The sequence below is a fragment of the Macrosteles quadrilineatus genome, unplaced genomic scaffold (genome assembly GCF_028750875.1).
Source record: "Macrosteles quadrilineatus isolate MER2022 unplaced genomic scaffold, UCM_ALF_1.0 Scaffold_3__2_contigs__length_128488019, whole genome shotgun sequence".
NCBI classification, from domain to species: Eukaryota; Metazoa; Arthropoda; class Insecta; order Hemiptera; family Cicadellidae; genus Macrosteles; species Macrosteles quadrilineatus.
In genome coordinates, this window is record NW_026542596.1 from 90,497,260 (window position 1) to 90,512,897 (window position 15,638).

Sequence of the window (15,638 nt, forward strand, 5' to 3'; positions counted from 1 at the left end):
AGAATTTTTGAAAATATTTGTTGTATACATTTTAAGTTACGCGCGCACTACGTAGTGCGCGCGCAGCTTTGCTGACTGAAAATTTATAATAAAATTAAGTCAATTTGACCTTCCACTATTCAGTCTTAACTCTTAATCTTCGTTCTTTCTAGCAAATATTGGAAATTAGGGGTCAATTCTAACATTATGCCATGAAAAATGTATACACAAATTATGCCTTTATAAAATCTTTGAGTTTCCACCAAAATCCCCCATTTTGAGGATGTACACGAAGTGGCGGTTATGCCCAAAAAGTAGTTCGTAACATTCCATACAGGTGTGCAGAGTTTAGTTTTTCTAGTATAGCCCGTTAAAAAATTGACAGGGGGTCTCGAGACTTTTTATTAACCCTGTATACATTTTATTATTTTATTAACAATAACATAATATGGTAGTTTTGTAGTTCACAGAAAGTTATCCTACTTGATGTTTTAGGTTGGTCTCCAAATATATTCGGATAAAATAAAATACATCTTACGAACATAGTCAATATACCAAACAGCTGCCAACCTCGACTAAACCCGAAACAAATTTAAAGTCTATCTGTATTTTTATAGTATTGAAAACAAATACATTTGTTTAAACATCTATAACAGCTTTATATTCGAATGGCCCCAATTTTACTGAACCGTACACTTTAATGCTAATCAAGAAGTGGTTTCCACATTGGTGGACCAATAGCCTATCCCTATCAAGAAATAACCTGATTTCCTGTACTCTTGTTGCAGTATTTATTTACTAAACACGTTTTATGGTAATACATAATAAGTGTTTAGGTTTATAAATAATAAACTAGTGGCTTGAAGGGCCTAATACCCTGCAATAATATATACTATAAAGTATATTTTGCTCGTGTTTTCAGCTGTTTAGACGTCTTGGCTGTATTGTAGCTTGTGGTTTTTAAATTATACCTGGCTTTCTTTCCGGTTTGTACTTTATTTTTTTTACTTTTACATACGACTTACTTGTATATCAGTATACTATCTGTTATACACTATGAGGTACTGTGGATGTCTTTCAATAATCATATCCGACTTTTTATGATGAAGTAACGGCATAAAACGAAAAACGACGAGGAATATGTTTTAGTTTTAGCGAATTTCCCTATAGGGAAGTAGCTATTACCGTAGGTGGCATGGTAAGACCTAAGCCCGGGAGCGATTTACTTTTTCATTTTGATGTCCCCAGAGGCCAAAAACACCATTCGTTCAATTTTTTATATATGTATATATATATATATAGATATATATATATATATATAGATTTATATAGTAATTTTTGTCCGATTTTGATGAAATTTGGTTTAAAGGTGTAAAGCGGGATAAACTTGAATGAGTTCGTGAACCAGCATGATCGGACCATGGGAACAGGGCTTTACGGGGAGTTTTATGGGTTAAAAATTGGGTTTTCTCACTTTTGACCCTCAAAACACAAAGTTTCCCAATTTCTCTTTATACCTTTTTAAAGAGCTTAAAAAAACAAATAATTTAGTATATAAAAGTATTTTTGTACGGTTATTGGTAATGGAGAGAATTTAAAAAATTTTAAATTTAAAATTCCCATGTTATTCTTATGGAGAATATTGTAAAATGTTGTAGTTTGGTTGTTTATGGATATATTTTGATCAAACTTGGCAAACTTATTTATTTTGTACTAAGCTATTAATATTTTACTAAAAAACACACTTTATTAGTTTCCTTGTAGCAGCAAACCTAGGTACTCGACCTATAATGTTATTTAAATATATTAATTGAAAATCAATTCAGACAAATGGAAATTCGCTTAGTTGTCAGGTTTGCTGCGACGGGGGTATTTTTACATTGTAATGTGTAATTATTATCTATCCTTCTAGAGTTAATAGGATTGAGAAAGCAGTTGGGCCTTATATTAGTAAAATAACCATTAATTTAATAGGTCTATATTAAAGCTCCTTTGTTTGATATTATTCTAAACTTAACTACCTCTAAAAATAAATACAGCCTCAGTTGAGTTGGAAAGTATTTTTTTTTCGTAATTTTGTAGAATAAATATCTTTCACATACCAACCAACACATTTTCCTATTGGGACTAACATTTCTCTTAAATACAATGAATGCATAACAATGCTATTTCATACCGAATGAACATGGTTTTCTAGCTGAAGGTGATGCATTACAGCACATTTAAGAGGTACTTGGAACCCATTAAAAAACCATCAGCGGAATAATGGGAACGGGTATTCTGTGGAGAGAGGAATCTAAGTGGGACTATTCTGGATAGGCTCCCAGTCTTTTGGGGCATTAAAAGTTATAACAACTGAACATGTTATAACAAATAATGCTCGTTATACAATCAGGATTGGTTATCATATATATTCACGCAGTAGAACAAAAATTTCAAAATCAAATAATTGTTAAAATTTTACAATATATTCTTTACATGTCTACAGAGATTTTTAAGATAAAAAGGACAAAAAAAATCCTATCAGAATAAGAACATATTACGTTTAAAACCCCATAATATCCATAATAATATCCATAATATCCATAATATCATATAAGTATATGTTTAAAGAAAAATTGTAAATGTCAAATTAAATAACGTTGTTGTACATTATTAACAAGATATTTAGAACGGTTTTGTATGATTTATTTTAATATTATGGTGTAATCTCAAATTGGCTTTATTTATTGGATTTCAAAAAGTGCCTGCTCTTACTGTACTTAAGCACAAAATCGGTGAGTTTTAAATTCAAAATGTTATAAAACCTACTTATTTTACATTTCTGGAGAGAAAAACCAGAGGCCATTCAAACATGAGTTTGCTTTCAACACATTATTCTTTCACTTTTATTCTCTAGAAAAGATTTCCTTAGACTTAGAATTAGTATTTTACGTATATATGTATTTACCATTACCATAAAAACGTGTTTCAGAATGTACTAATAGTTTTAAATATTTTTAGTGGATTGGCAATTAAATTTAGTGTTCCTAAAAGGGTAAGTCTTCGGGGATAAAATCTAACAAACACTGATAGCTTAAACACAAATATGCTTTTACTAAATTGAATAGATCGTCAAATGCTAGTTACTATACAATACTTTACCTATGTGAATTCAGGTTTTGTGTTTGAAGAAAAATTACTCAACAGCGTGTTGGATTGTAATATAAAATTATTTTAGTTGGAGTAAGTTATGGGACTTTGAATACAAACGAGACTAGTTATCGTAGAATTTATAAATACCTTGTCTATATACTATTTATGTAAAGCATTTTATTTGACAAAATGCCTTAAAGGCTAACCATTATTAAAGTATGCTGTGGAGGAAGAATAATATCTAGTTGTGTTTGGGGAACTATAAATCGTATTAAACTGAATGATACAATTAAAAAGTTAATTTATACGATTACCAAACTGATTTAGATGAATGACGGTGTACACGAATGATTTTAATTAATTACAAATGTTCATTGTCGCATTCCTTTAATTGAAATTACGCCCTATTGTTTGTAATGTCAATGACACATATTAATACGAGTTTACCCGTGCCCATACAGTTAAATAAGTTTTGCAAATGCTTTTTTGCTGACTTTCTAAAAAAATAACATGTTTTTTGATGGTGGTTATAAAAAGGTTATACAATGTTCCTAATTTAAAATTATGTTCTTTTAGCTCTTTTAGCCATTGGCTTATTGAGCAATGAAAAATATATCTTCCGATCCAAATGAGAAATTTTAGATTTTCCGTGCTAATTTCGCAGCAAGAGTTTTGCCAATACACAAAAAAAAATATAATGTACTAAGATTTGTGGCAAGTCACTTTTTGTGAAATTAAATTCTATTATAATATTTCTGTATAATCATTCGAGTACGAGCATACGTTAATTTTCTCAACGCTAAATACTTCAAATTATGCACTCTATCTATGCTATTATTAACCAAAAGTTCGTATAAGGAATCATGTTTACATCAGAAAAACTAGTTAAGTATGATTTTTCCACTCTGATTTACTGTAATACATTACACCCCCTCCAAATACAGTTTTTACTGTAATTTAAATTTAATTGTAGAGGTAAAAGTTGGACTTTTTAAGAAGGGAGTAATAAAGAAATAGGGCGAATAGTTTTACATTGAAAAAAATACGACTGTGTTTGTCAAACGTGTAAAAAGTTAAAATCTAGACATTTACTAAACAACCTAAGCTCTCCACTCTATTGACTGTCATGTGACGTTAATAAAAATTGAAATTGATTGTTGAATTATGATATTTTAGACGCCACAAAGAAAAAACTATTCTTATTAAACCTATCGTTAAAACTATTATTCTGTCAGCCTGAAAATATATAGACAATTTCGAAATTTGTAGTGTCATTTAGTACCTGTTTTATATTACTGTATATCCAACGATAAGAACTTTTTAGTTTATTGTGCGTAATGTGTACTAATATAACACGATACAATATCTGTTATTACATATTAAATTATGTACTTTGAGTGTAATTAAAAACACCTGCTCAAGTTAGTATACTTGTAAAGTGCAATGCTCTATGTTCCCATATTACTTAATATCTTAATAATTTTACATTAATTTATTGCCAATTAAGCGTAATCTAAGGATCTAAAGAAATGTGTATAAAATGGTACATGCCATTTTCTTTTTTTAATACAATGCTTACAATTATGGATATTATCTTTATCTTATATGGCAATTTTACTGCATATGAAAAATGCTGTGATATTTGGCAGTGGTAGTTCTTACTATCTTTTGATCTTTGTAATATTAAGCATTCTTCACGTCAGCATCAAAAGTATTAAGTCTCAAGTCAAAATTCTTGAGAAATTGCACTATTTTTGTATAAACCAACCAACTGTGGTGTCTTAATTTTTACACAAAATTAATATGTATGTGAAAATGCAAGCATATAATTAGCAAACATTGTATTTAATCTATAGAATATGATTCTTTTTGACAGCCTTACAGAATGAAACATTTGATTTCGTTAAGAATTCATAAAATGCAATAAATTTCAAGGCTATTATGCTGCAATCAGACAATTTCAAACAGGTTTATTTTTGTGTCTGAAATAACAACGCTACTTTGTACTACTGTTTTAGTTTACAACCTAACTAAAAATGCAGTACTAATACTACAATTATTAGGGCTTTGAAATCAGTCTAAAGTCTAAGTAGGATTTTTTTACTTTTATTTAACTTAAACAAAATTTGTTTGTTTAGTTGTTTTGTTCATAAAGAGGTGTGTTATGAAGGATGTTAAATGCAATTTTGGATCGGTATGTAATTATATGCTTCAAAATGCTGTATTTGGTAAATTTTGAAATTCGTATTTATAGTGTCCTCAGATTCAAACTTTTAGCACAAAAAATATTATCACAGATTTATTTACCATGAAAATACACTTTTATTTACGACAAACAACAACTAAACAAACAATACTATTTAAGCAACATAAAAACAAAACTAAACCAAAACTATTCATACTATGACTTCAAAGCATAATTATAACAATTGAAGTAACAGTGCGGGCAAAGAAACTTAGTCAAATAAAACAGTGGTTGTTTCAGACACCAAAATGGATCTATTTTAAAGAGCCAGAACGCAGATTGTTTAAATGTAACTTTTTTAATGACATTATATAAAAAACAGGGACTATAGGTTATTTACGTATTTATTTTAATATAGTGGTGGTATCTCTTAAACAAAATTATATGTATGGATTAATAAAATTATAAATAAAAATTATAATTTTTAAAAATTAATTATAATTTATAATTTATAATTATATATATATTATAAGAAATTATAATATTTTTTAAAATTATAAATAAAAATTATAAATTATTAAAAAAATATAAAAAATAAAAGTTAAATAAAATGTTATGTGTCATTATATTTCCCATACATTTTTTCAGCAAGAATTTGTGAAAATGATTCAACAAAAGAGAATAAGATCTTTTTTTAAAGGGTTAAAAACTTCAATGAAAGTCAGCAAGTTGGCAAACTAAAGCCCACCGTAACTTGTCCCACTAACAAAGTGGTCTTAAACATTTGTTTATTTTGTTTTTCTTTGAGAAACCTATACTATATTCCAGACCCAATTATTTGGTTGACTTGAAAATTTTTAAAACTTATTTCTGAACTAAATTGATCACTAATTTTCATAGGTTTAGAAAATTAGTGATTATTTTCTTTGTGATCGGGATTAGTGGGATCAGCAGTCCATGCATACAGGTATACAAACTCCTTTTTTGTTGGTACCATGTAGGTTTCGGTTATAAATTTGATTACATTTTTTATAATTAATAAATAGATGCTAACTTGTGTTTTGATAAATGAATACAACGGATTTATTAGCCATAAACCACTAGTATTTATTATATACAAGTAAGTAATACAAAACAACCAATAAACGAAAACTACACATTACGTTTTACTTTCTTTTTATATTTACATTAATTCAGTGTTATGTTTTTTTATGAATTACACATATATACAAACATATCGTAATGAAATGTAGATTGAATTGGAAATTTCCATTGATAGTTAATTCTCAACATTGTACATTGTGAATACTTTACATAAATTATATGCTAGTGTGGAATTTGTTTATTTTTATTTTGAAAATCATTACCTCGACTTATTTATTTATTAAGTTTAAAGTCCTTCCAGGAACCTCGAAAAAAGATCGTCCAAACAAAATACGTTTGAAAGGAGTAGCGATGGCATACAATAATGATGATTTTTGGCAATTATTTCACCATTACATCTTTGTTTTAACAGCGTAGGATGAATTGATATTTGAATTGTCTAAGGGATATTTTGTATATTAAAGTAGTATATTAAGTTTATAGCTTCTAAAACACCATCAATACATCACATACAAATAATATAACCAAACCATAAGACTCCAAACTACGTTTTAAGTCTCAAATTGGAAAACAATTAAAAATAATGTTTTTTTTAGCTAAACAAACTGGCTTATTTAACATTCTAAATTGTATATCACGCTAAATAATATTTCATACATATAAAAAAAGCAATTTAACATTTTAGTGGGTTTGCTATGGTAAGTAATAATAAAACGTTTATCCAGAATACAGTAGGCTACTGGTTTAGGACAATATTTAATGGTTTTTTGGTTTGTTTGCAGCACTGAGTGTGTTGAAGGGATATAAATGAAAACGCAGCGCACACTGATAGTGAACGTGTGTTGGTTAAGTGTGGTGTCGGTTCTGCGGTTGGTGGTTTGTCCAAGTATTGTCAATACCATGGGTATACATGTGTCAATCATGTCCATAATTATTGCTGGACTAGAGCTTATAAATTTTGTGTTTTATGGATTAATTTATAATCTTCGTTTCAATTGGATTGGCTCCAACTGACCGTTGTCATGGAGACAAATGAAGTTCCTATCAATTGTTGATGTCTGCCAGTCAACTCGTCCTTTATTTTTATTTTGTCATCACTGGCATATACGATAATGGCAAAAAAAGATATGTTAAAGAACTAATACGTCAATTATTAATTGCTGAATATTCATTATAAATACAGTATTTATTTATGTATTTTAAAATCTGTTGTATTCACTACACACACGATTCCAGTTAAACAATTTTTTTTTTTACTAAAGATTATCCATGCAGCCCCAGTTCTTTATTTACATATATGTAAATACTTAAATCCATTTTCTTGGTAAAATATCTATATCTATAAAAAAGAAGTATGTATGTATGTGTGTATTTATGTATCTACCCTATGAACTCCGCAACCGATCGACAGATTGTAATGAAACATTCAGGCGTTATTGAGCATTGCTCAAGAATGGTTTGTGTGAAGTTTGGTGCAGACCAGTTAAAAGGGCTCCGCCCCAGAGGGTTTTAAAGGGTCCAATGTCAGAATTTTGGAAAAGCAGATGTTTACTTTAACTGACTGTTTTGTATGTTTGTTTGTATAATCACAACATTCAGCATTAGTCAGGATTTAAAATAGTGCCAAACTGTTTACATAGAATGCAGCACAGAAAAATATTTTCCAATACATTATACCTCAATCACAGCACACCTGTGTGCTCAACAACGCTTACATTCTCCACTATTAAATATGTAAACAAAAAAACTTTATCAAAATATTATACACAATAAAAGCGATGGCTATGCCTTAATATTTGTATCTTTTGGTCTATACCCACATAATCTAACATAAATAATTAAGTTAATAATAACCGTGTGTGCTATCTCAGGTATTCAAATGCCTGCATATTTACCCACCATTAACCCACCACATTACTGCCATTAAAAGAAGGGACTTCAATATTACTAATGCGAAACTTAAATTCACCAAAGCTGTACAACAGAACCAGATTGACTATTTTAAAAATCACACCAAACTTGATGCAACAATCATCAGAGGTATGTTTAAATGAGAAATAGTCTTAATCCCAAGAATGCAGATTATTTTATCCGAATCATCCTTTGAATTCAAGTGACTACGATTAATTTCCTTTGCGTGTTTCTTTCCCAACCAACATTATAAGGCACAAGGGCAATCCCTAACTATCAATGGTTTACATTTAGAAAATGTATGATTTTCACACGGAAAGCTGTATGTTGCGTGCTCACGTGATGGTACGCCTTACTTACCGAAAAAAAATTAACAAATTAAAAACAAATTACCATTAAATAATAGTTGTTAAGCGCATCAACACGCGCCGGGTAACTGCTAGTAAATTATACAGGGTGTCCCGGAACTCTCTACAAATATTTTAGGGTATTGCTCCTGGGTAAGAAGCATACCTAAATATCACATTTAAATTGTCCGGAAGTCCTAAGTTACTCACACAGCCACCATTTAGTTTTTTTCAGTTATTATATCATTTTTTCAGTTATAAATTTTTTTCCAAAGAATGGTTAAACATACGAAATGGAAACTTTGCACAAACAATTATGACAACTTGACAAAGCTACAAATATATTATGACGATTTTTCAAATTCATAAAACAAAATGGCGGCCGTATATAAATATTGTTTCTTGAATAAACGTCGATTTAAAAAAAAAAAATTAACGGCCGCCATTTATGAATTTGAAAAATTGTCATATTTTTTTTAGCTTTGTCTAGTTGTCATAAATGTTTGTGCAAAGTTTCCATTTCGTATTTTTAACCATTCTTAAAAAAAAAAATAATAACTGAAAAAAAACAAAATGGTGGCTGTGCGAGTAACTAAGGACTTCTGGACAATTTAAATATGATATTTAGGTATGTTTCTTACCCAGGAGCAATGCCCTAGAATATTGGTAGAGAGTTCCGGGACACCCTGTATAATAGTGTCACTGAACAGCGTGATGAAGGCCTACAGTAATACATTATATTTAGCTAAAGTTTATATGTTTATACTTATTTAACATAAGATAACCTAATTGGGAATTTAAATAAAAAATGTTTAAAACCATCTTTTATATTTATCAACATCTTAGTTTTAGAAGCTGTCCCGTTTTAAAAATGTCCAATCCCATAATAGACTGTTTATAAAAAAAACAAGAGTTATATAAACACTGTTTCTTTAATTGAAACAGCATGCACGTTTACGGCTGCTTTTTTCGTGAGGATAAGGTTTATGTCCCAACTCCCCCTGGGAATAACGAATCAGTAAATTTAGCAAGTGGAATTATGACTGTTGGTCAATAAAGTGAATATTTCATTTACAGTTCTGTTACTATAAATCTATATTTTATATTAAACATAATAAAATTGTATAACAGTATCTTTGGTATGTTTTCATGGTTTGAATTTTTTATTTAATAGTCTTTATGTCTTTTATTATATATTTCTCTAACTCAAGATTTCAGTCCATTCACGTTCCACGGGGAAACGTATTTTGCCTGAAAAAGAAAAGAAAGAACAATAGAATTGTTACAAGAAATGAAACTTGATTTGCTAGTCGGTAATCCTACAAGTCTACGAATATTGAAATCCCGGGGGAAATATAACAGACATTACGTCTCACTGGTCTGTCCTCTTGTCCACTTATTTACCTCAATACATGAATTGTGAAAAAAGTTATATTTCTTCCAAAATAAATGTCCATAAATTCTCATCTATCTTTAAGATTCTTGGCAAGAGCTGGCAGCAGAAGTATAACGCAGTCTCTAGTGGAAACGAGCTTTTGTAAAATTCAATAGTGGACCCCTTTGAGGAGCTCTTACGCTACTGACAGCATTCTTGTTTTCAGACATCAACCTCAAGCTTGAATTTAAAGGGACAATATTTATTCTAAACGATTAGAAACCACTCGACAGATTTTAATGAAACTTCAGCCATTATTAAGCATTATTCAAGGATGGTTTGTGTGAAGCTTGGTGCAGATCCGTCAAAAGGGCTCCGCCCCAGTGGCTCTGGAGTTTCCCATATTAACCTTATGAGTATCATATTTAAATGTAATTAAAGAATCTTAACAGCTGGTTCAACTAAACAATTTGATTCTGTGATGTTCAAAAAAGTTAATATGTTTACCAACAGAGTGTGCAGCATTATTATTCTTTTAAATTCATCACAACAGCTAATTTGCAACCAAAAGGTGAGTGAGCGTAGCGAACGAACTTCAACCTAGAGGCGAGTTAGCGTAGCGAACGAGCTAGCCTGAAGGCAAGTGAGCGTAGCGAACGAGTTCAAAACTAAAGGTGAGTGAGCGTAGCGAACGAACTTCAACCAGGACGTGATTGAGCCATACGAACGAGCTCATCTTGAAAATGAACGAGCATTTGACATAAAACCACATTAGGACAGGACGACGTCTGTCGGGCCAGCTAGTATTTATATTCTTTAAAGGGTGCAACCGCTGTGTGTATGTTTACATTTTAATGTTTGAAAAATTACCTTTACAACTTCATGTAGCTTTAATAAGTAAAACATTCCTCTACAGGATAGGCTAAAAATCATGAATTGTACATAATTGTTAAGGGTAATCTGAACATTTGTACGGTATGCTATGAAACGAATCATTATTATTATGTACCCTAGTAATATGTACTGGGATACTTTCTGTACCCAATTTTTAAACCATGCATTATCAGATTCCGTTCAAAAACAAAAGATATATACAGGCTGTACTAACAATTTGGGGATATAATTTAAGTACTGATCACTTGGGTCAAAATAAAGCGAAAATCAAGAATTTTTTTTTTTTTAATCGCTTTGTTAAGAGACAATTTATGGAAAGTGTAGGCTAACCAAAATACAAACTATTCTGCAAGGTGCATCATTCTATGTAATAAATAGTAACTTTATTACAACAAAGAATAACAACAAAATTTTACAAAACAAAAACAAATGAAAATAAAAAAGAAATACAAAAAGATTTAGAAAACTCTTCTTAAAATTCTGTAAAGTAGTTCAAACGAAGGTGATGTGCACGTCAGAGTTCTTGAGCCAATAATGAAGTGGTCATGATACTATTACATTCAAAGTTTTGTTGGTTGAAATGATTATTGAAATAAAAGCTTGGTGACAAATCGTATTTGGGTCCAAAACTAAAGCTGCATTACATCGAAATAGAAAATTTTACATTTGTGAACTGCTGAAACAGTTCAGTTTCAATCTTATAAAATCTAAATATCTTGATGCTAATGCAGTTTCTTATTTAAATGAAGATTAAGTTGCTGACAAGAGCCGTGAAAGCTTGGTTTATGTTAAGCAATATTATGCATCATAGGCCTATGATGTATTAAAACACAAACAATACAATCAAAGATATGATATCTTTCGTTCTTTTAACTAATAATCACAAAAAGACAAAATAAAATACATACATCATTAAACAAGGAGAGTGTTCCAACAATAAGCCAACTTTAATCGAATGACTTCAACTCAAAGAGTGAAATGGACTGTGTGTCAATAAAAAGTTTGACCTACTTGTTGGGAACTTTCAATGCTAATCCTAGAGTGATCTTGATATTTTGCATTGAATATGCAAAGTGTTTACTCCACTGTAACATCTTATTATTATTCAGTGATGAACCATAGTATTTATTACACGGTTCTCTTTGCAAAAATAATTTTATATAGATGAAATTAAATAAACTCGTTATCACTCTTTATTGAGGCGAACTTACAGTTAACCTCTAAAAACAAATAATAATAATAAAACATTAACAAAATAAAACAACAAAGTTTAAATAAACAAATAGATCTAATAACATGACAAAAATGTAATTCCCTCACATATAATCACAATCACACACACATACACCTTCTGCTGCACCCAGGCACATTATACCGCCACGTCACAGTCATCAGGTTAAGGTAATGCTGTTTCAGCGCCACCGTCAGTCGGGGTTGGTTTCCTGAGGATTAATATAGTATGGATCAATATATTACGCTAATAATTATAAGGTTTTATATACAGGGTGTTCAAAAAAGGTGGGGAGATAAATTACGTATTGAATACTTGGGTCAAAATAAAGACAAAATTTAGGAATGACATTTTTCCCAAAATCACTTCGTTAACCAGATATACTTCATTTAGTGTTTTTTACATAAACATTTTTATCTTTGATTTTTTTTCAACCAATCTTTATGAAATTTGGTATGTAGCCTATGTTAAGGTAGGAGAGACCCATCTTAGAAAAAATCCATCTTGATTCACCCTAAAATTTCCAAATAGTTGCCATTTAAAAAAATTTTCTAACTTAAATTACTCAAGAATGGCTTATTTTATGAAAGAATTTCCATAGCAATTTTCTTTAGCACTTTTAATTCTCTATCAAACGATACCAAGCTCTAAAAGATCGAATAAAAATTAGCTGAAATATTACAAATTTTAGCTGTAAAATGTCCAGATAACATAGATTGATACAGTAGTACGTAGCCAAAGTGGTCAGAGTAAGAGTTGAGTTGTATTGACATCCTGCACTGCACGTGTAACAACGGTGATGTGGCATAATATCCAACTACACAACTTGGCTCTCTCTGGTGATGAGCGTTCTGGTTTGTTAAAGGGACTAAACAGATTGACCAACATGTGCTGGTGTAGCTTTACCACGAGCGAATACACTGATAATTATCAATGGGCAAGTATTTGTGAAACACTATTCAGTATAAACTGGCTCCATATATATTTTTATTTTGTATTAAATATTTATATAACAATAACAACAATTGTTAAAATAATGACTGGGACGGGTAGCGTCGTCCTGTAATCCAGCTAAAAGGAGGTAACGAATTGTGGATATTTACAGGCATGCCCTGTGGATGCGATACTCCCTGGTGTGGATTAACGTCCACACGAGTGAGTACTACGACTATCCGCAGTACTATCCTGATAATTAGACCAATTCGTATATACCAAGGTAAAAATGTGGTTCGGATTCCACTAACTGTAGGTCCCAGGTCCCTTAGTTTCCATTAGCTGTATAGGCTATTAATTACCAGCTGTGTCTAAGGAATGTCGGCCTTAGTCACTAACAAGACTACAAGATCGCGCCACTCATCCTACACTCATCTCCATTCATACTTGGCTTAAAATATCTACTTTGTATAGTTGACATTTCATCGAACAGTATTGAACAGTATTATAAAATATTTTTTGGTATTTTTTTTAATAGAAGTTTATTCAGCTTAGCATTACATTTAATTTAATAGAAACTATTTTTTTCACACGCAAATTTAAAGTTATTGGCCTATTCTAATACTTTGCACATAGCTAAACAAGAATTAACCTTTTGTATATGTAATATAAGTAATTTTTTATACACCTCCGAATAATTTAGAAACTACTACCTGGTAATACCTGGAAATGACTATCTGGTAATACCTGAAAATGACTATCTGGTAATACCTGGAAATGACTACCTGGTAATACCTGGAAATGACTATCTGGTAATACCTGGAAATGACTACGTGGTAATACCTGGAAATGACTACGTGGTAATACCTGGAAATGACTACCTGGTAATACCTGGAAATGACTATATGGTAATACCTGGAAATGACTACCTTGTAATACCTGCAAATGACTACGTGGTAATACCTGGAAATGACTACCTGGTAATACCTGGAAATGACTACCTGGTAATACCTGGAAATGACTACCTGGTAATACCTGGAAATGACTACGTGGTAATTCCTGGAAATGACTACCTGGTAATACCTGGAAATGACTACGTGGTAATACCTGGAAATGACTACCTGGTAATACCTGGAAATAACTACGTGGTAATACCTGGAAATGACTACCTGGTAATACCTGGAAAAGACTACCTGGTAATACCTGGAAATGACTACGTGGTAATACCTGGAAATGACTACCTGGTAATACCTGGAAATGACTACGTGGTAATACCTGGAAATGACTACCTGGTAATACCTGGAAATGACTACGTGGTAATACCTGGAAATGACTACCTGGTAATACCTGGAAATGACTACGTGGTAATACCTGGAAATGAGTACGTGGTAATACCTGGAAATGACTACGTGGTAATGCCTGATGTATTAAATATAATACATTAAATATTATATATTAAATATAATGTATCTACTGATTATCGTACCAGTTAGTTCTCAGTTTTACTTTTGGCTTTACAGCGGTTTTTAAATTAATGATCCTGGCTAGCCACACATAGGGAGGACTAACCCTCTCATCATTACGAATATTTGGATTATATACTAATAACTCTGTAAAACAAAGACTATTGAATAAATCTCATGAAAAAATATCAACTTACAAGCACGGTGTGTCATTGGTATCTAAAATCTGTCAATTAAGTAGAATTAGATTAAAATAGTTGTGGATTATTTTTAAAAATTTAAAAATTAAATTCATGCTTTATTCAATCAAAAACCTCTGCCGTATTTGGAATAATGTAGACACTAAATACAAATGAACTAAAGACCATATTGCCAATAGAATCTAACGGAAGATATGAACACAATGACGGCCATTTGTCGCGTAATATTGTTGTGGCAGGTGCAAGATATTGTGTGGAACGTAACTGTGCCAATCCGACAATGTGTTCATGGCGACAATAATAGTACTTTGTATTTACAGTTAATTTTCTTCGAGTGGTATTATGGCGTTTATTTATGCCAGTGTCATTTTTTACTTTTTTTTATGCAAATGTACATAACCCTGGTCTTGTCTTGTTACTGTCTAAATTCGAGCTTTTGATAGACAGCCAACATTAATTAATTTATAGAAAAAAGGAGCAATTTTCGCTATTGTGTAAATAATTGTATTGTATTAATACAATAATTTATTAAAATGAATAATTTACACGCTTCTGTTTCTCGTACAGTAAAGTTGTATCCAATAAATGTGCAACAAGCAACAATGAACTTTGAATTTCAAATTACAAATAATTTTCCCAGTCTGTTTTGTAAACTATGCTATAAACATAGCCTATAACTACAATTATACAGTACCTTCCGTCATAATTTACTTATTATCTGATTATAGCCATAATGCGCTTAAATTAAGAAAAAAACTTAGAAATCACTAACGTATTTTATAAAACTCGAACAGCATTAAAATGATTGGCACAAACTACCACAAACTACTGTTATTATTATAGTTGTATTCGGAGTGTGATGTAAATTAAATTTTATTAAC

The 15,638-nt window shown here is 30.8% G+C and overlaps 1 protein-coding gene across 1 annotated transcript in view; it reads left to right on the forward strand.

Annotated features, from left to right (window-relative positions):
* The window catches only part of LOC128989360 (small proline-rich protein 3-like), a 61,042-nt gene extending 46,503 nt beyond the window's left edge, over positions 1–14,539 (forward strand). The window contains exon 2 of the mRNA XM_054411248.1: positions 13,798–14,539. Coding sequence (XP_054267223.1) covers positions 13,798–14,539 — 742 coding nt within the window. The remainder of the gene's footprint in view (positions 1–13,797) is intronic.
* Positions 14,540–15,638: the final 1,099 nt, after the last annotated feature.